At 38.4% G+C, this 20789-nt stretch overlaps 2 protein-coding genes across 9 annotated transcripts in view; one reads left to right on the top strand and one right to left on the bottom strand.

The window, feature by feature from the left end:
* The window catches only part of PHKB (phosphorylase kinase regulatory subunit beta), an 80105-nt gene extending 63213 nt beyond the window's left edge, over window positions 1-16892 (bottom strand). For 2 of the 6 annotated variants that reach the window (XM_055818874.1, XM_055818873.1), the window contains exons 1-4: window positions 16693-16892; window positions 7825-7914; window positions 5519-5657; window positions 2477-2576 (exon numbers count right to left, since the gene is read on the bottom strand). In XM_055818874.1, coding sequence (XP_055674849.1) covers window positions 2477-2576; window positions 5519-5657; window positions 7825-7914; window positions 16693-16780 — 417 coding nt within the window. In that variant the 5' untranslated portion in view covers window positions 16781-16892. Of the gene's footprint in view, window positions 1-2476; window positions 2577-5518; window positions 5658-7824; window positions 7915-9907; window positions 9926-14031; window positions 14145-14942; window positions 15022-16692 lie in introns of all 6 variants that reach the window. The other 4 variants (XM_055818875.1, XM_055818877.1, XM_055818878.1 and 1 more) reach the window with 4 other exon arrangements.
* Window positions 16893-16933: 41 nt separating this feature from the next.
* Window positions 16934-20789, top strand: part of ITFG1 (integrin alpha FG-GAP repeat containing 1) — an 88172-nt gene continuing 84316 nt past the window's right edge. The window contains exons 1-2 of one of the 3 annotated variants that reach the window (XM_055818882.1): window positions 16934-17210; window positions 20624-20696. In XM_055818882.1, coding sequence (XP_055674857.1) covers window positions 17036-17210; window positions 20624-20696 — 248 coding nt within the window. In that variant the 5' untranslated portion in view covers window positions 16934-17035. The remainder of the gene's footprint in view (window positions 17211-20623; window positions 20697-20789) is intronic. The other 2 variants (XM_055818881.1, XM_055818880.1) reach the window with 2 other exon arrangements.

Below are 20789 nucleotides of genomic sequence, written 5' to 3'. Positions count from 1 at the left end.
CCCATCTCCCAGAAGGGCTATGAGAGCTTTCATTTCCGTAATGCCATCCCATAGGTATCTCCTTATTTCCACACACATACTTGGGACAATTCCACTTCAGTTACTGCTGTGTGCCTTCCATTCACACCACCCTAGGCCCTTCGCCTGCCTACCCCATCCACCACCTCCTCATTTGATCGTTAAGAACTCTCTCTCTCCCTCACCATTCCTAGCTTACAGCTCTTACTGGAGTGCAAAAGCCCAAAGCTTAGGTTCACAATGTTCTTAATAATTTTTATGAACTACGATCTGTAACACTTAGTATTTTTTATTGTATCATTTGACAATGTGACAAAGCTTTTAAACAAACAAAAAAAAATAATTATTGTAATTAATATTTTTTAAGCCTTGATTACAGACCTACAAAAAAGTGTTTGCAAATTGCCATATGTCGATCATGTAACAAATGAAAAGCTGCAAGAGCTAAGAAAGCCTAGTATAAAAGAGCATATGGGAAAACAAAGATTTATTTTGGTAAGCAGAGTTTGTGACATTCAGACGTACAGTGAAATGTTTACAGACACTAGAAATCAAAGCTGATAGCTTAAAAAGAAAACATAAACATCACAGACAGGAAGAACAGCACCCCAGATTAAAATGACTTTTTATTCATGGACACCAACACTGGACCTCAGAATCAGCCTCTATGATACAGCATCTCTTACGATGGAGACTGAATGCAGTTAAGATGAATTACTAATACAAGAGGTTAACAACAAAGGAGTGAAATAAAACTAGAGTCATTTTAAAGTAGTTTTGTTTCCTTTTTCGTCACCAAATACAATGTCCGCTACCTTACAAAAACTGTATAATAATCAGGACTGTCGGAGAGCTGCTAATAGGGCACAGAAAGGAAACAAAGTTCACAAAAGAATGAAGGTAACAAAAGAAAATCCTTCTCCGTATTCCTCAAGTTATGCTACACTCTCCAACAAACAAGTTTTCGAATTTTCTAACCATCATTGCCAGCACCTTTTCCACATTTCACAACATTTTCAACACTGATCTTGTCTTCATGGGATATTCTTCTCCACCAACAAATCATACATAGTGTATATCATGTGGCCCAGAAGCAAGAAGGTGAATACTATTTTTTGGAGTTATGTCTAGTGCATGAACACATTCAATACATTTTAGAACATAACTCATATGTTCAGTAGTTATAAAAACATCTGCAATTTTTGTCACAGCAACATCTATTCAAGTCACACCTTAGGCACACATAATCCATGTTATTAAAAAAAATACCTTTCTTCTACATGAGTCCAGCACATACAGAGTCACTCAGAATAAAGTCCAGTTTGACTTATGTTAGGTACTGGAGAATGTTTATTACTACACTTGCTGTAGGAAGAAAGAAGCATTTATAGTAATCAAGGCAAAAGCTGACAACTAGTATGTCAGCAGTACGACACCTGGGATAATTTAATGCTTGTTATTCATATCTACACTTACCATCCTCAAAACAAACCACTGCATGTCAAAGAGAGAAACAACAGCTCAAATGTAAAAAGATCAGTTTAGGTCAAGATTATTTAAAAACTGAGACTACAAAGAAACAGAAAATGGAGAAAAAAAAATCATGTCAGCATATATACAATGGCAATTCACCAGATTTGCTTTTTATTATTACTACTGATACCACATGCCTACAGACTTTACATTCCAGTTTGTGTGCTTTGAAGTGATGGACGCTGTATCATAACACACAAATTATTTTTAGCAATACAGTTAAACAAATAATCACATGGAACATAGATATTTAACTATCTGTAGCATTCCTTACCACTATGCAAAATTAACCCACTACATCTAGGCTTTGATAAGGAGACGCACTGACTATCCAAAAATATTCAGGGTATACTCACAAGAGCATTAAAGACTGAATAAGTCAACTGTATTATAAGTAAATTACTCTTTCCTTATTCATTTTGGGCTGCTGCCCTTCTGAATTTACATAATTGTGTCAAAGAAAAGTTTACGTTGCGTAAAGTGGCTGCTAAAGAAAGCAAGTAAAATAATCAAAACGATCACCTAGGTGAGGAGAACAACTGCAAATGCAATAACCAACCCAACAGTACAAAGAAAACTCTCCAGCCTTAGCTCAAAAAATTCTACATTTTTCCATTTAAGAACTAATTAGGCATTTAAAAAAAAACAATTACTAATGGTCTAACGTTTAAACAGGATCAATAACTACAAAAGAAACTCAAAGAAGTTTCAAGTATACCCTGTGGTTTAGTTCACCGAATGCTTGTGCCTTCTACACCCTAAAACAATGCTGCGACCTGACAGTAATGAAGCAGCTGCTGTTAGCTGGGCCACACAGTAATACTGCATTCCCTTTTCAAATTTTATCTAAATGTAGAAGTTTTCATAGTTTAATTAATCCCTTGGAATTAAGCGAGTGCTAGTGTCCACGCTACAGTGTTTTTACCTTATCAGCCTGGCGCATGTAGCAGTAGAGAATTCCTCTCATACACTTTATAGCAGAATGCTCCAGTTCGTGAGTCCTTCCCTTGTCATCATCAATACGCCTGGGGATGAGAGATAACTCATAAAACAAATTGGAAATACATTAGGGGGGCAAAAATTTTTTTTAAAAAAGACACATTAGTGCTTCAGAATATTAAGTATTTAATTACACTGTTGGACAGTAGTGCCCACACTAGTAGCAACGTATTTATAGCCCTACCCATCCTTCCTTAATTAAAAAAAAAGGAAAAAAAGAAGCTTTTTAGTTTATGGTGCAACTTACACAAATATTCCTATTTCAAGATTTGAAAAGAATAAAACCAATAAATCCTTGATTTTATAACTGATAATTATAAGCTGATATTACAACAGTGCAAGCCACTAATCAACTTAATCAACAATAATCAACTGATAAGCTGATATTATAACAGTGCAAGCCACTGTTCTGTGTTCCTTCAAAGATTCCAAACACAAAGGCAATTTCTCTTTAACTCTACAAAACACCTGCCATTCACAATCAAGTAGTCAATTTCCTGATGACGTGGATAAACTGTACATACAAGAGTCTGAAAGTTCATTACTCTGAATGTCCAGAAATGTGTTTCAAGATACCTTAGTATTTTTATACCATGAAATCAAACAAACTCACAATTATCCTATTACTAAACGTATATTAAAAACAATGCCAAATCCCAAGTTCTTTTAACTGTAAGAAACGTTTTGTATGTAAACAACCTTAATCACTGCATTCATGCGTTTTGTCTTTTCCAGTTCTCAGTTTCTGATTGAGCCTTTCAGGGCAAAAACAATGTTTTCTTACGTATCTGTAAGTTACAACAACCTTCCTCTGATACAAATACGCAAAACAGCATAATGTGCTCACTGCTGCTTCTCAGTCCACTTTTTAGCTGTTACTAATTGGTTACAGGCACGTGGATGCTAACTACACTGCAAACAAAGCATAACCTTTTCTATCATAATTAACATGTTAGTAGTTTATGCTGAGGTTCTGCTACCCATGCTGAAAATTAGGAAGGCAGCGATAACTTAAAAAATCATAAACATCCAGAAATCACACTATTTAAATAATAAACTTAGATAAAGTAAGTGTACTTGCTTTCAATTACAAAGTTGAAACAAGGAGGGAAAAGCAACCCTACAAGGAATAAAATCAGATAATGCAAAATTAATAGGTTAAGAATTTTTTATGCAGTAGGATGTATTCTCAACTTAATCACAAATCCAAAGAGCAAGAAGAAGCACATGTAAAAGTTCTGAATTTTTCAGATTACAGTATTTTTCCTCTACTCACAACGGCAGTGCTTTTTTTCCCAACATGCTCTCAAGAAATTTAGTTTTCATTAAAGTGAACAGCAGCACTGGCATGAACCAAGCACTGTAAGCAGCATGTGGTAGGTAACGCAGCCTTCCATGTGAGTCTTGTATCTTGGCTCATTTCATATTTTAGCTGTTTACTTAATTTCAATCATCAAAGTCTGCCCATCAAAGAAAATTTTTTGCATAGCACCTGAAGTTCAGGGTCCTGTTCTGGGCATAACTGGAAGTAACACAAAACATTTATCTTGCCACTTTGCCCTTCCTTCAATCTGCAACAAATTTTATATATCATCTTCTATGATTCTACATTTTGGAAATTAAAGACTGAATAACTTGGGCACTGTTATGCCATGCTCTCTTCTGTGAGTTGCTGAAAAATCAAAACAATTGCCCCTGCCCCCTTCATTCTTCCTTCTATTTATTTTCTTTTTATGTTTGTTTTCAAATGCTTTTATTCCACCAACAGAAAGAGGAATTAAAAGAAAGATGCAAAGATTTCAAGATAAGAAATGAAAGTAATAATTACACATTTGGAATGTTAATTTCCTTATAATTTGTGCTAGTTTCTCAAAATTTTGAAAGCCATTAGATCTCGGACACAGCATCTCCAGAAGTAAACACAGATCTCCGTATGTCTTCTCTTTCAAAAAGCCTAATTTTGTAACAACATTTCCTAGAAGATAACTTTAACAACTGTTTCTTCAGATTGATGTCAGAGGTATAGTATCTAAAGCAATAAATAGAAACACCACAGAAACTCAAAATTTTTTGTCTGCTAAGTAGATCATCTTTACTTTAACAGTAGCTCCTCATATGATTTCTGGCCCTTCTTCTGTAAAATACACTAGAATTTTGTTAAAGAACGTGATCACTACCTCAATACAATAAGTTGATTACTAGAAAGAGTAAATTATTCAGTATCTGCACACTATTTTCTTTCTTAAAAATACTGCATTCGAGTTATCATCATCTCTGTCTGTGTTCTCCTGGCTGGGGGCAGCAAGGTTGGAAACAAGGAATCCTAAATTCTCAGAAAGCAATTTCCATAGTTATTTAACCTAAAGGAGAGGGAAATACAAATAAATTATTACGGGAGGTAACTCTCCCACAGTTCTTAAGGTCATACTACACCACACAAATTCCCAGCCTACTTCTCTAATCAATCAACAGTGGAAACAGAAAAAATAAAAAACAAGAGCTAACAACTGAGACTGCTTAGTTTATGTACCTAGAGAGGAAGATAGTCACTATTATTTCCCAAACATACGTTTCTCAGCATTCAAGGATTCAGTCTCCCACAAGCACCTGGATTGTTACCACCTGCAAGAAGCCTGCTTCTGCTCTGAACTCACATTTCAAATGAGCAGTATTCCTTGAGCACAGTTTGCACAATAACCTTTATTTTTAACAGCATGCATTAATTGCTCTGTTTCAGAAAATTGGTACCAACAAAATCATACAATAACATGTTTAGTTACCAAAAGTAGAGTGACATTTTTTAAGCTAGCCACTACACAAATATTTTTATCGAGATTTGGAAACATGTACCATCTCTGGGTTTACACAACTATTTTTGCTAAAACTTGATGTCTTAAAAACATTCCTGGGGAACCGCATAACAGAAAGAATGCAACATGGCAGAGACATGAGTTTAGAAGTTATTCACCTGTAAGCAAGGGCTAATGCCCAGGCACATGCAGCACAGTAAAGACTGTCATGTACTTTTGCCTTTCGGTTATCCCCGTACGTCTTTGTAGGAAACAGACCTGTGGTTGGGCTTTGATGAAGTAGCAATGTTGACTTAACTGGAGAAAGAAAAAAAAAAAATGGTATTAACAACACTTATGTTTCTTCCAATTTCTACGTAGATTTTCAGGAATAAATCAAGATGTGAAGAACCTGTTGAGCACACACAACATAAAACAGAAGAGAAAGAAACGTAAGGAGAAAGACAAAGCAAAAAAAACCCAACAACAAACTAAACAAATCTTTGTTAGGTTGGCTTTTCAGTAAAATTGGGCCTTTCTACAAAAATACAGTATTCAAAAATATTTATATGGCTCTGTTCTAGTACAACCCACTCCACACAGAACCTCTACAATGCAGCCCCATAATTTCCCTTTTATGAAAAAAAGGGACTACAGTATGTCAACTGCCTCCCCAAATAATTTCAATAGTTCAACTCTGCAGAACACTAGATTCCTAGAAAGTAATTTTTTAACTTAGGTCAGATGATTGTATTGATATTTTTAAAAAAGGAAAGGAACAAGTAAGGTAAGAGTACAACTGCAATTATTTATCTCATCACCTCAACATAAAAATAAAATCAGACAGGAATTTTCAAGTTGTCAAAATTAAATTTGGAAAAATACTAAATATTACTTTCATTCTTTTTGTACATTTCACATTTTCTGAATTGTTTTCCTAAAACTGCATAATAACCAGAGTGCTGCAAGATTGAAGCTGTGCTTAATGTCCTCAAACATGACCCTTCTAACAATAACCTGTCCATTATAAGACAAGAAAGCAAGTTTTTTTTTTTCCCATAGTGTTATCAAGCATCAATTTTTAAAAGCCGCTTAATTGTCTATGTATTAGAAATCAAGTACTTCAAAAGAAAATTACAGGGGTTTATGGCTTTTTGCATTATATTTGACAGTGACTTAATACCTTCTAACAAGAACTTTGATAAAACGTTACCTGAAAATGTCAGTAATAGATTATTCTAAAATGAAGTATAAATTCAATAGTGAATTTTTACTGAGGCAACAGACTGCATGCAACATAAGCGCCCAAGAGAGAAACAGCAAGCACCACCACAGATGTGCTGCTGTCAAGCATTAAAAGTAAATTGACAGTCATCTCCTCTGTAAGAAAGATAAAAGCAATGCATCTACAAAAAGCAACACATCTAAGGATAGACCAGGTACAACTCACAGATTTCACTTCAAAAAGCGGTTTGAATGAAGACTCATTCCACATTTTTAGAATGATGGAAGAGCTGTTCACTCTTTAAATTGTCCACTTCTATCCCCTTGCCTGACTAAAACTTAAAATTTAAACCATCAATTTCACAGCCATTAAAAAAATAAATCCTGATTTTAGAATACAAGCAGGACTTTATTATAACACAAACCCTCCAAACCCCAAAACAACCAAAATAAACCATGGTTTCTTTAACATGTATGGTTTGGGCTTAAAATGATCTCATCGTGAAAAGAAAAACACTGATGTTGGCTTAAAATAAGTTAGCTAACAAAATTTTGGCACAAAAATACATTATGGCACCATTAATAAAAAAAAATTAACCTCTCACTGATTGCTTGTCAAAATGTTTTAAGTACTACAAAAAAGCTTTTTTCCATTTAAATGTTTCCCCAGCTGTGTCTGGCTAATGCCACAATATTAAGCTACCACTTAATCGGAAGTAATTCTAAATTCAGTTTTACAGCTGGACGGGATTTCCAATATACACTTTCATTTTCAGCAAGAAGTGTCATTCAGCCCTCCAGTTTTTGCAGCTTTCAAACTCCCAGCAGAAATTTAGGAAGCTATCCTCAAGCAGGAATAACGTAGCAATGATATTTAATAAGTAAATATCAATTCTAATTCATATCTGGGTTAGTTCAAGCACCAAAAACGGTCAGCAGACTACTCTGCCTCTCCCCATCCAAGACCATCAGGTGCAACTGAGAATCTATCTACCATCTGACAAATGCAGATGATAATTTTGAACACTATTTACAGGTCATGATTTTTCAAGCAGCGTATGAAATATCCAAATACACGCATTACATTATCACAGGAAGAGCTGTAATAACAGAACCCTTTACCTCACAGAAAATAAAAAGGCTTATTAAAGATTGCAGATACTATTTTAAGACAAAGTTAATTACTATCATAACCATGACTGTAAATATTTTAGTAAGTTTCATTGAAAATCTTTCATGGTAGGAACAATTATTAACTTACCAATTCTGTAATAATTATCTAATTTATCCCACAGACTTTCCCCCTCTGGTTTTGGAAGGTTAATACTTTTAAGCGGCTCATAAATTGAACCTAAAAAAAAAAGAAGAGAAAGAACAAAATCAAGACCAGAATTAATTTCATAATTCTACTATTGCTAAAAATTACTGCAGTATGGGGTTTTTTAAGTTTGTTATAAAAACAGTACAACGTACCGAATTCCAATTCAAACACAAAAAGTTGTAATTGCTATAATCTCAGAGAACAGATTTCTACACACATTTTTTCTACACTACCTGTCCACACAAACAAGACCTCCATAGATACTCAGCTACAGCAAACACCACATAAATGTACAGTTTAATCACTGAAGACAGCTTACTGGATGTTAATTTTCTAGGAACATTTTCTTAGAAGTTGTGTATGCTATGGACAGAATTCCTAAAGGTATGTTGAAAAACAGAAGGAAGACAGAAATAGCCCCAATTTAACTATTACTTCCTTACTTGCCTTCTAAAATGTTGAAGATGTACAACACCAGCAATGTTTTACCTGTCCTAACCTCGTTTTCACCCACCACCATCACCACAAGCCTAGCTGATTTCGTGTCTTGAATCAAAAAGCTTGTTCTCAAATACCGCCAAAGCTTAAACAACCTATCCAGCTGATAAAGCCCCCAAATTACCTATACTGCAGAGAAATACAATGCTATCAAATCTTCATCTTTCCTTCCCAGTGCCCCACGTATCAACTGCTTCCCTATGTGCACCCGAAACGTCCATTTTCCTGATGCTGAAATGAGCTACCTATCAAAAAGACACGATTTCTTGAAAATTACAGGGGTAAACCATTTCCAACTTCTAATTTACGAGTAACATACTGCTCTCCTTCCATAAATCACTTGGGCTATATTCAGTGTTCTGGATGGCAAGATCTCCCACAGAGCCATTTGATAACAGGAAGAATGAGAATTTCCCCTTTCCGGACTGCATGCTGTCCTTCTGAAAAGCTCAGGGAAATGAATGCCAGGGAAGCCCAGCCAGCCAAGCAGTTCTGGCAGGACGCAGCAGAGCGCTCCTATTCAAGTCGCCTCTTTCGCACTCCCAGCACATATTCATGCATTAAACAGGAGATTGTCCATATACAGGACTCTCATCCAAATAAAACGAGCGTGTGTGGAGTGGTGACAGAAGCTTTGTTAATCAAGTCCTTTGGTAGGATGACTGGAAAATGTTTCTTGTCCCTCAAGAACTCTAACCTCACCCCCCCCAGACTGGTATTACTTTTGCTTGCAGCCATCGCTAAAAAAAAAAAAATCTAGCCCTCCTTGAGCACACTCCTGCCAGTCTGTTGTGCGTGGATGACGTCTCCCAACACATCTGAGCTTCCCCTACAGCCCTTCCCTTCCTCATTGGGAGAGGCTAAGTAACAAACAACCGTGCATGTGGGGAAAGGGCCCGAGAGGGAAGCACAGACTGCCCAATTTGAGTTCCTTCAAACAAACAAAACTAAAAGAAATGAAGTTATTCTCCAATGGAAAAGAAAAACTTGTAATATAGCACACCTTTTCTATCTTCTGTTGAACAGTCAACATTCTGAACCAATTTCAATCAATTTTTCAAAGCAATTCTATTTTTCTACTTTTTGCCTAGGAATCCCTGTCCATGAGAAGATTCATCATTCATATTGTTATACTGTCAATTCAGTTATCTTGCAAAAGCACACAATACAGTGACCTGCGTTAACTGTAATTTTATAAGGTGATTCAGTGCAAACATGACAGAATATGCATAGGAAAAAAATCTTCAGTAAGTCACTTATTGCATAAAAAGTAGCAAATTTTATGAGAAATATTCACTTACTAGTTTTTCAAAGGCAAAATAAAGATTCTTACTCACAGATTTGTAACACATACATAGTGCACTGTCCTTTGTGTGTGAAATAGGTTCAGAATGTGTCTTGCAGACTGTTAACCCCAGTACTGCACCATAAAAAACAGCTGAGTATTCACAGGGCACACACGTGTCAAAATTATTGATTTTATTTATTCATTCTAAAACAAAATTGTTCCAATGTACATACTTACCAGACAATCTGTGACCCTCTGTGGCCAACAGAGAAACAAAATAAAGTCAGCATGAACAAAAAGCATATCCTTCTATCTCAGAGTATTCAAAGATTTCAACTTTGTGCAGAAAGAGAACTGAAGAGAATTAAGAGCATGAAAATGTCAAAGCACCACCATCTACAAATTACATTATTTTAGAAGTTTGAAACTTTACTAGCAGAAATAAATGAAAACAGCCAGAGTAGACTGTTGATGGAACAAAAAGGTGAAATTAACTCAACGTTCCAGAAATTGACAAAAAAAAAAAAAAAAAAAAAAAAAAAGGTTTATGCCTTGAAAGTATTCCTTAAAATTACTCCTACTACAAGCAGGTGAACTTGTTTAAAGGAACACTCAAAAATCAAAGTTTTCCACATACTCTTCATTACCATCTATATAGTTTATGTTTGGCTTAGGTGTCTACAGCATTCTGCTGACACATTCTGTGGTAAATTACATTTCACTGGTATCACAATCTAACCAAAAGCAAGAAACTTAAGACAAACATGAAGCTCGCTGCTCCTTCAATGTGGTTTTGTACTGAGACCGTAACCCAGTGGCAGCTATTTTTAGGACGGCTAAAAAAAGCCCATCTACACTCTTTTCCAAAATATATTTAATAGTTCATTTCAGCACAACAAGAACCTGCCATAGAAAGTTATTTTCAATTATATCTTTAAAATAGGTTTCCAAACTGAAAAAAATGACAGCCACAGGACTGCGACACTTAAACATAAAATAATGCAATATGCAAACAGTACCCTTGAGTTCTGAGTTTCTACGTTAGCATTCAGAAGAAACAGAATGAGAACATTAATTTCAAATACAAGTTTTTATAAATATAATTTTACTGTAACCATACAGTCTGAGTTTTATTTTAGGTAAATAAATAGATATGCTGGGAAAGAATATAAAAAAATATTTTGCTGATTTAGTGTTTCTTCAGCTGTATGCCAGCGTAACAAGCCTATACAAAATTTAAATAGGTTCCATTGTATTTCAGATTTTCTTCCACAAATAACGAAATATGCCTATCTCCTTACATCAGGAGTGGGCTGCTGCAAGTCAGTAACTACTTCAAAAATCACTAAAAAACCACACAGATGGGAAATTGAAACTGTTGCTTCCTGCATTAATATATTGAATGTCTGATAAAAGAACACTCAAAATCTTTATCCCAAGTCCAATTAAATCCCTGTTTGCCTTCAGATATGGCACCGACTAAATAAACTATATCCTTAGTTTGAATGAAAACTAATCCCCTTTCATTTCCTACCACTTACAGGTTCCAGAGTAATATGAGTTCACTATTCTTCAAGTTGAAGAATTACTAAAAAGGCTAGCCATCTCCTTTCAAAGTATTAGAGAACAGGAAGAAATCTGCAACAGCCCAGTAACTGATAACACAGACATCAATTACAAGTGCAGAACTAAAGTAATACACAGACAAGATACTTCCGACTCAGCTAAGATATAGAAACTATAAGAAAACATTGTCCAGCGGATGAAACTCAAATATACAACAATTCCAGGAAAAATCTACAATTTAATTCTCTCTGCTAAACAGAATACAAAACTGAAGTAAATTAAGGGAAGTTCTCTGAGGTAAGCTATTAGCAGTGTAAATACCTACATACATACAACCTCTGGAGGCTGTGAACATTATGTCGCCCTGGTGGTAAAGTACTTCCCCATACACTTCATTTTTATTCCGGTTATACTTAAGACTAGCATTAATTGCCCTTCAGGAAAGAGCTATAAAATGGCTAGATGTTTAGATTCAAAAGTTATGGGCAACATTTTGAAACCCTGCTCCTAAATGCATATATACAGAAGCTCTGAACACTCACATGTCCTTGAAAATAGCAGCAACTGCAGATAGTAAACAGGCATCAGAATGAAATTCTGGACCTAGCCTATGGATAACGATTTGCACATTTCAGCAAGGATTGACTATTTCCATTTTTCAAAGTACAAAGTTTAAAAAAACCCAACCAACCAAACACACACCTCCCTGAAGTTTAATCACCAACAAACGGAAGCAACATGGCAAGAATTTTATTTCCAACATTTCACATGCCAGAAGAACAAAAAAATGTTTGCTTGCATATCTGCATAGACCAAAGAAAACAAAACAAAAAACAACAACAACAACAAAAGCTGAGAATATCATTCTTTCTCAATTTGATGAGAATAAACACTGACCACAGTCCTTTAACGCAACACTAGTTCTGGAGGTAATCCAACACTTGAGACATGAAAAAGTTCTGGATCTCAGATCACAGTAAATTTCATTACCCAGTATTAGCATGGGCAATAACATCTTCACATTACAGAAGTCATGGGGACCAAAAAGGATTTTACTTCTTCACATAGCAAAGTTTAAGAAATATCATATGAACAAATCATATCCTCGTAACATCACATTTTCTTTCCCTCAAGACTTCTGCAATCTCTCCTGAGCTCAGACTGGAGAGAAACACTGTTGGATACAATACAGTCTATTCTAACAGTTGTCTGCCACAAAATACATGGGCTTTTAAGTCCAAACCACGTAGCTGAGCAAGGTGATATCAAAAAACAGTTTTCTGAAGTGCTTCTACTAGAAGGAAAACTCACTTCTCATACGTGTAAATATCTGAACTCTGATTCCACAAACTTAACATGTACCAGCTGTGCTGGTGGGGATTTTTAATCACTACAGACAGGAGGAAACTACAATATCATAGCTGACCTGCTTTGAACAAGAGACTGGAATAGGTGACCTCCTAACATCCCTTCCAAACTGAACCATTCTACAATTCAATGAAAACACGGTAAGGAAACCTCAGGGGAACAGCTGGGGGAGGGAGAAGAAAAAGGTATTAAGTTTTTCCCCTATCTGAATGAACATTAGGAGTAAACACAAAGTACAAAGTGTTACCTAGGTTGAGTCATAACAACAACACAAGTTAGTAAATCTCGTAATAATTCCATTTAGACAGTATTAAAATGACAAAACTTTTCAACTATCTTTTATCCAGGAAAGTGACGTGTTAGACTGTGCATATAATTCAATTAGCATTTCATGGAAAAAAGAAACAATATGTACCAATTTATTTTGTCCTTTCCCTATTTCCTAATCATCTTCACATAACCAAAATACACCAAAATGCCACAAAGTCTGCCACACACCCCTTGTAAATGTTACAAGCAAGGGAGGAACCCATTCAAGATATTCAAGGCAATCACTGCCATTCCTGGGTACTCAAAACAATAGCTCTTAAAACCACTAAACCAGTTTATTTTGCATCATAACAACAGAAACATCAAGTATAGATATAATAATTAGGAAAAAGTAATTTTTTATCACAATGTCAACACTTCACATGTCCTCTGACATTAAGAGAGGCAAAACAGAACTGCCACAGGCAGGGCAGGGTAGTTCAAGTGACTCGGCTGTGGCAAGAGACAGCTGAAATTCCTTTACCTGGTTACTCTCACTGCCACTTGTACTGCTTCTGTGTTTCAGCACAGACTAAACAAGTCTCCTACACAGCTCTCCTCAGATCGCCTAGCTTCACACAGGGACACCTTTACTCCAGCCGAACTCTTTTCCAAGTATACTGAGCTACATCAGTAATGGTCTCGACGACTTCACATATTCTAACTTCTGTGGTACCTAAAGAGAGACTGTGCTGGGGGCTTTATTTTGCTTCCCCTTAATTTCCAAAAGTCAAGCTTTGGAACAATGCCTGACTGACTTGAAATTTTACTTTTCTCTACACCACCCACAGTGGGGTTTATCTTAAACACCATTCTTAATGCATCTTTCACATGACCATCATCTTAAACGAGAAATTTCGGTTCAGAGATTGTTACGCTGACAGATACTTACAAGAACACGAAGCACAAACAAAATACGAAGATCTGAATGGTAGATTTTAAGCTAGGTAGATTCCAATTATCAGAAATTTTCATTGAAAGAGCTCACATTTTTAAGTTCTACTGTATAGTGCTAAAAAAATGCTAACACAAAACACAGCATAAAACACAAAACACAATTATTTCTTGTTGAGTTAAATAGCCACAAACAAAACCAAAACACAGAACGGCACACTTACCAAATTTTAAAAAAGCATGCGCAGAGGAGGCTCTGTCATCATCCAAACTGGCCATTTCAAATTGGTGCAGCTAATCACAAACGTCTCAGGCTAAGCTACAGTAATTTTCAAAACTGTTTAGTAAATGTTAAAGGCAACAAGCATTAAATTAAGTGAAAGCAATGTTAGTGGTGTTATTAACATGACAGAGTGCTCAGCGTAAAGGGTTGCCACATTTCATTACTTATTGTGTTTCCCTCTTCTACCCCAAAAATTGGTTTTATTTTGCTTTTACTGTCAAAAAAACAATCCGAGTAAAATGACACAGTCTACACTAAGTCCACCTTTTGGACATAGACAGGAGCTTCTTTATTCAATAGGAAATTTGCTACTAATGCCAAAAGGTGCCAGATAAAATCTATGTGATATATTTCAAGATTAAATAAAAATACTGATTTAACCACTGCATATAAAAGTGTTAAGTAATAGTAAGCATAGGGAGCTAAAATTCTGCTTATGCATAGTACTGCTTTTATCCCATGTGGAATTTACACTAGGCCATTTCTTGCAGTCATATGTATTGCTTATGGTACCGAATATCTCAATTTTTTGAAGGAGAACATCTTCCACACTGGAATGCACAATAAAAAAAAAACAAAAACCACTTGTCTTCATAGTTACAAACCGTATTTTCCAAATCTTTAAAGAATTTTATGTTTTTTAAAGTAAACAAAATTTCAGGGGTTGCAGACTGGCCAGCTACTGAATATCTTTATAATCTGCTCCTAACTGTTAATTATTACAGTAGCAAAAAATGAAACAGCACTCTATTGCTCAAGGAAGGGAAAGAAAATATTTTCAATAAAATTTGATTTTACTGGGAAAAATGTAATTCATAATTTAATATACATAAACATGAAGATAGGGATTACCTCCTACAGGACAGTGTCTTAACATGCACTCACGCGTGTCTATATTCCATGTTTATTATATCTTACTCCAAGCATCACCCTGAAAACAAACCCAGAACAGTAATATTTGTAAACTGGGACTCTGGAACATCCACCTGGGGCCAGTTCAGAACAGTATGGGAAAGTTTCAGCCACTTTCAATGACTATGCCAACCATGTCTCTTTCTGACAGTGCTAGAAAAAAAAAATACAAAAGCTCTGAAGTTAAACAAATGTCAACATACTTTATAAGATGCAGGAGTAAATTTGAGAAAACAAGAACATGATTTTCATTTTTAGGTAAGAATGTTGCCTTATATATATATATAACATATATAATTTTATTTCTAAATCAGCTTTTTTATCAGAAAAGCATTTCAGCTAAAATCATGTTTATTTCTTGACTAAATGTCTTCAGTCACTATAAAAATGACAAAATCTCTACGAACATGAAAAGAAGTAAACTACAATAATAATCTGTCATTGTCACAAAAGACACTTTCTTATACTGTTAACAAAAAAATAGAAGGCAGCAACAGTTAAGAAAAATTCAAGCATTTAATATCATCCAAATGCTTTCTGCAGCCACAGGGCCTGAATCTGCATGGGAATGCCCAAGTTAGCATGCTGCCTTGTGACTCCAGATTCACGTACTCATAACGCGCAGGTTCCAGACTATTTTGGAGAGCTCTACGCCTATATTTGTAAATCAATTTTCAGATAACAGTACCGTGTCATCATAATTGGCCACAAAGTAACAACTCATCTACTGAACCATCTTAATCATGGTATTTTGCAAATTAATACTATACATAAGTAGAATTTTTAAGGCCATATGAATCAGGCCAGTCTTTAATCAGCCAACTCTCTTTGTGAGAGCCCACATAAAGCCACATTTTCTTTTCACGCTGTCTGATCACTCATTACCGCAACAGAACCAATCAAATATGCAAATAAGAAAACAATGATTGAGTTTTACAAGCACGTATGACATATAAATAAACACCACTTGGATAATTTGGAAATTTTTTTACATTAAAACATCAGCAATTAAAGCCCTACTAAGTCTGTACTTTATTTGAAAAAGCAACTTAAAAATCCTGGGTTTTGACCTTTGTAAATTCAAGCCAACTTGGTAAACATCCTCCTTTTATTTTGGCCAGGACGCAGCTGCCACACAGTCCAAGTTCAGAACCAGAGATTCTCACGTTAAAAAAAATTACCCAAGGGAAACCTGGCCAAAGCCGGTACTTTTGTGTAAGCGCCTACAATTCTGAACTGCTTCGTCTGTTCGGCACCTTTGCAAACCTGCAGCATCACTCCCAGGAGCAGCTACCCCTACAGCCTCGCTGCCACCTGTAAATCATCTGAAACTGCCTCGCCAAGGACACCCGTTCTGGAGCACAGCCCGGCCCGGCCCCAGCAGCACACCCGGCGGCCCCGCAGCCTGCGCGGGGCGAAGAGCGGGGCAGGGCCGCAGCGGGGAGCGGGGCAGGGCCGGGCCGGGTCGGGCTGCTGGGGGGAGCGGGGCCGGGCCGGGCGAGGCCGCGGTGGGGCCGGCCCTGAGCGCACGCCAAGCTGCGGCGGGGGGAGCAAACACAGCCACCGGGACAACGTCGGCCAAGAGCTCGGGGAGGGCGGCGGGCAAAGGGCGGGGAGGAGCGCGGGAACGGGGCGGTTAGTGAAGAAGGGGAGCCCCGGAGCTGCTCTCGGGCAAGCCGAGAGGTCAGACCTGAACGTTTAGAGCGAGCCCGCAGCTCCAGCATCTTCCAGCTCACATCGGCCATATGGGCCGCCGCAGGGGCCGCTGCCGCCGCCATCCCGACGAGAACCCGTCACCCGCTCCGGCCCGGACAGCTGCCGTCCCCTTAGCGGAGCGAAGGAGCCGGGTGGCGATCTCCCCTTGGTTACCCACGGCAGCCGTAAAGAGAGCGGCGCAGGCTGTCACGGCGTTGTCGCAAAGCCGCCGGGTCAGTCCCGGAAGCAAGCCGGCGGTTGCGCCGGGCGCACCCCTACGCTGCCGTAAGTGATGTGAACGGGGGCGGCGGCGGGGAGCCGGGCCGTGTCGCTGCAGGATGGGGGGCGGCCGCCGCTGGCTTGGGCTGTGCTTGCTGCTGGCCCTGGCGGGGCCCGGCGCGGCCCTGCAGAACGTCACCGCCCAGCTCTTCGGGGCCGAGGCCTACGGGACGCTGGCGGCCTTCGGCGACTTCAACTCGGACAAGCAGACGGACCTGTTCGTGCTGCGCGGCGGTGAGCGGGCCGCTGGCGGGCTGGCGGCGGGGGGCTGGCGGGGGGCGCCAGCGCCGGCGGCTGGGAGCGCCCCGGGGGTGTCAGCAGCGGCGGTCGCTGCGCTGCGGTCCCGGTTACGGCCCAAGGCTTGCGGGGGCACCGGCGTGCCGCTCCGTCCCGGCGGCGCTGCGGAGGGCGGCGGGAAGAGGCACCGGTTGCTCGGCGTGGCGGACGGGCCGGTGCCCGCTGGGTGCTGGGCGGAGGGCGGCCGTTCCCGGCGGAGGGGTCCCGCCGGGCAGCCGGGGCTGCGGGGGCGCCGGCCGCTCGGGCCCGCAGCGCACTCGGCCTGCGCGGTGTTCGCCGCGGCGAGCAATAAACCCGTTTTCAAGATTAAAACTGACGTGTGCTTTGCTCCTGAGGTGCCTCCTGTAGGGAAAAATATGTTTCCAATATGCACTAAAATACGGCTTCGTACAGAGGAGGAAATAGCTTTCTTTAAAGTTAAATTTATGGTTGCAAAGTAATGGAAAGACTTCGTCTTGTGGAGTGCATGGTTGCAGACTGGGATTTCGCTCCCGCTTTTGCAGCGTTTTGGGAAGCAGATGAACGTTTCCCAGCTGCCGAGGGGCCAGGTTGCCCCGTTAGCCCACCTGGGATGCGGAGTTGCAGTGGAAGGCTGGACACGTGTGTTCCACGCGGCTGTCATCTACCATGAGTTTCTGGTTGAGCTTCAGACACGGGGCATCCAAAAGCAGAGCTTATTGTCAGCAGTCAGTGTTATTTGCAGGTGTTGGGTCATTTTAGTTGCTTGAAGCTACATGTCAAGATAAATTTATTCCTAAATTCACCTCTTTTAGTCCTCCCATCTCAGAAATGCTTCTGTAAGTAGCTTTGGTAAAGCATGAGTGAATTTCCCATCTAGTTGAGACATTGAAATACGTGGTTCCTTGAAAATGCTCCGCCAGCTCATCAACTGAAAAAATGCACTGAAAAAATGAATGTCAGTGACAAGAGATTTATTTTTTACATTCTTATCTTTCAGATGAATGCATATAAAAATGTGAATAGATAAAGGTTTAAAAGTGAGGCTCATGGTTTCTTCTTTGCTTCTACACAGCAGCAGTTGCTATAGTTTTCCTACTTGATACTTTCTCTTAAAAAACAGTATGAAACAACCTACTTGAAAACATATATATATATAACATATAACTTCAGTGTTGACAAAAAGTAGCTTGAAAAATTTACAGAACCTTCTAAACAAAAACTAGTAGGCAGTTTTAAGTAGTGCTGAAGAAATGAGCACTGGAGATAATACTAGACTTGAAGGAACAGTGAGATGGTAAAGAAGCCCAGTCCTAATTATCCTGACCCTTAATAAGGAAATGTGGATGACATCTCAGGCCTTTTTCTGAATTTATGTTACTGTTCAGGTCTTGAATTACTTCAGCTGAAGTGATTGAGAGTAATGTTCCACATGCTCAGATGCATGAAAGGAAAATACTCGGAGATTTGTAAGAGACTGTAAACTAGCTAAATACAAGAGGTCATCTAGATCCGTAAGTATCATGTTGCCATGAACAACTAAAATTACCAGTGGACCCTGGACTTTTGGACTCAGTTTTTGAAATTAAAAATATATGAATAAATGGGATTGTGCATACACATCCCCATTCTGTGCATAGACCTACAAGTCAGGTAAAAGTGGGGAAGCTCATGCTGTTTGTGTGTTCAGCCCACCACCTTCTAGTTGTGTTAGATGTGTCTTCTAACAGTACGGGGCAGCGAGAGATCATTCCCCTATTCAGCTTCTACATTTCACTAGGGAATTTTGAAAATGTCTGTGGTGTCCTCACTGAGATGTTCAGTCCTCTCATCTACGTAATTGTTATTTGTATGGAAACTGTTCCCTTTTTTCACAACCTCTTATGTACTGTTTTATGTTTCTTCTGTGTTTTGTTTGAGATGAGAGGACAAGATCTGCAAGTAGCATCTAGGATGTGTGCATTATGGATTGACGTAGTAGCATGGTGATTTTGTTTTCTGTTCATCCAATAATATCCAGTAGTCAAGTTTGTTTTCACTATTGATGAGTGCTGAGCTGAAATTTTCATGAATCTATCTTTAGTGATGATAAAATCTCATTTCTGAGTGGTATAATTGACTTGGAACCTGGTATGTGTAAAAACACATTTGTTTCATCATCATCATCATTACTTTACCACATAGATGATAAAAAGGCAGGTGAAAGTCTATAGTGTGAAATTGGAATTACAAGTTTTAGCAGTCAACCCACAGCTTTATTATCAAAAGCTTAACCAGCCAGCAGGCTTCTTCACCTTACGGTGTGCCAACTTTTTCAATCGTCTGTGGATGATGTGTAGTGTAACCCAGGCTTTATTAGCTTGCCAGATGGGACTGCACTAGTCGCCTCAATCCATTTTGAAAGGGTTTGTTTTCATTTACTCGTTTGTTGGCATATTCTCCTTGGCAAATACGTTTATGGCAGTTAGCTGGTTTTTTGTAGCCAGGAAGCTTGTATTCTGCTATTTCACAGCTGTGAACTTTGTCATGGAATGATGCTCTTGAAACGTATATGGTAGCTCTAGTTTGGAGCCATAGTCTATTAGGTAACCTAGTTCTTGCAGTTTGAGATGCTACAGGTGAGTTTCATGGACAGTGCAGAAAACAAACATAATAGAGGATGAGTAAAAAATATGTTTTTTTCTTTAGCTCTGAACTTTAATCTTAATTGCAGAAGTAAGTGCGTGTGTATTGTGGTCTGCTGGCTGAAAATATATTTCATTGTTGAAGTGATATTTTTTTTTTAATTTCTTCCCTGAATTTCAGTTATTTGTGCAACATAGAATATGGGCTTTTATTTGGATCCTCCTGCAATAATTAAATGATAGTGCCACCTCTAAATGAGGAAATGCTGGAGGGAACCAAGTTACTTCTATGAGTTTAACTTAAAGTGCTTTTGTCAGCTGACTTGGGACAGCAGTATCAGATCCTGCTATGTCAGACAGCATTGAAAGAATTCAGCTGAGTTAGCTTTTAAGCTTTAATTATTTGTGTTGAACTGATGCCTATTACTTTTCCACGTGTACTGTTTCTTAACTCCTTATAGGAAGTTTTATTTTAAGCAATGTGGTAACAGTGGCAGAGAGAAAGGTCTAACACTAAGCCCCAGAGAAGATTGATATCAGTGTTCCTTTGAGATGCAATTAGATTTATAGGTTGTTTTAACTATTAACACAAAAAAGTGCTCGTTTTTTCCCTGTTGAGTGAGGAGGAGGTAGCTGTATGGGAAGTGTTTCAAAGTTTTTGCTACTGTGAGGAATGACTACTTGTGGCATACCTTTTTAAATGTTTTTTTTGTATACATACCATTTACAGTCCTCCTCTGTTACTCATCATCTTACTTGCTTTTGCAGGGAATGAGTTGATTATCTTTCTGGCTGACCAAAAGGAACCCTACTTTAAGCCCCGTGTTAAGTTACCAATGAAGTAAGTATTGTTACTCAGGGTGAAACGATGTAAGTGGTCATTTTTCTTGAAGGCGCATCTCTGCAGGCCGTGGGAACATGACTGGAATTGTCT

Source organism: Falco peregrinus, chromosome 14 (genome assembly GCF_023634155.1).
Source record: "Falco peregrinus isolate bFalPer1 chromosome 14, bFalPer1.pri, whole genome shotgun sequence".
Lineage (NCBI taxonomy): Eukaryota > Metazoa > Chordata > Aves > Falconiformes > Falconidae > Falco > Falco peregrinus.
The sequence above is the reverse complement of the archived record's forward strand: the minus strand, read 5'-3'. Positions and strand labels throughout refer to the sequence as shown.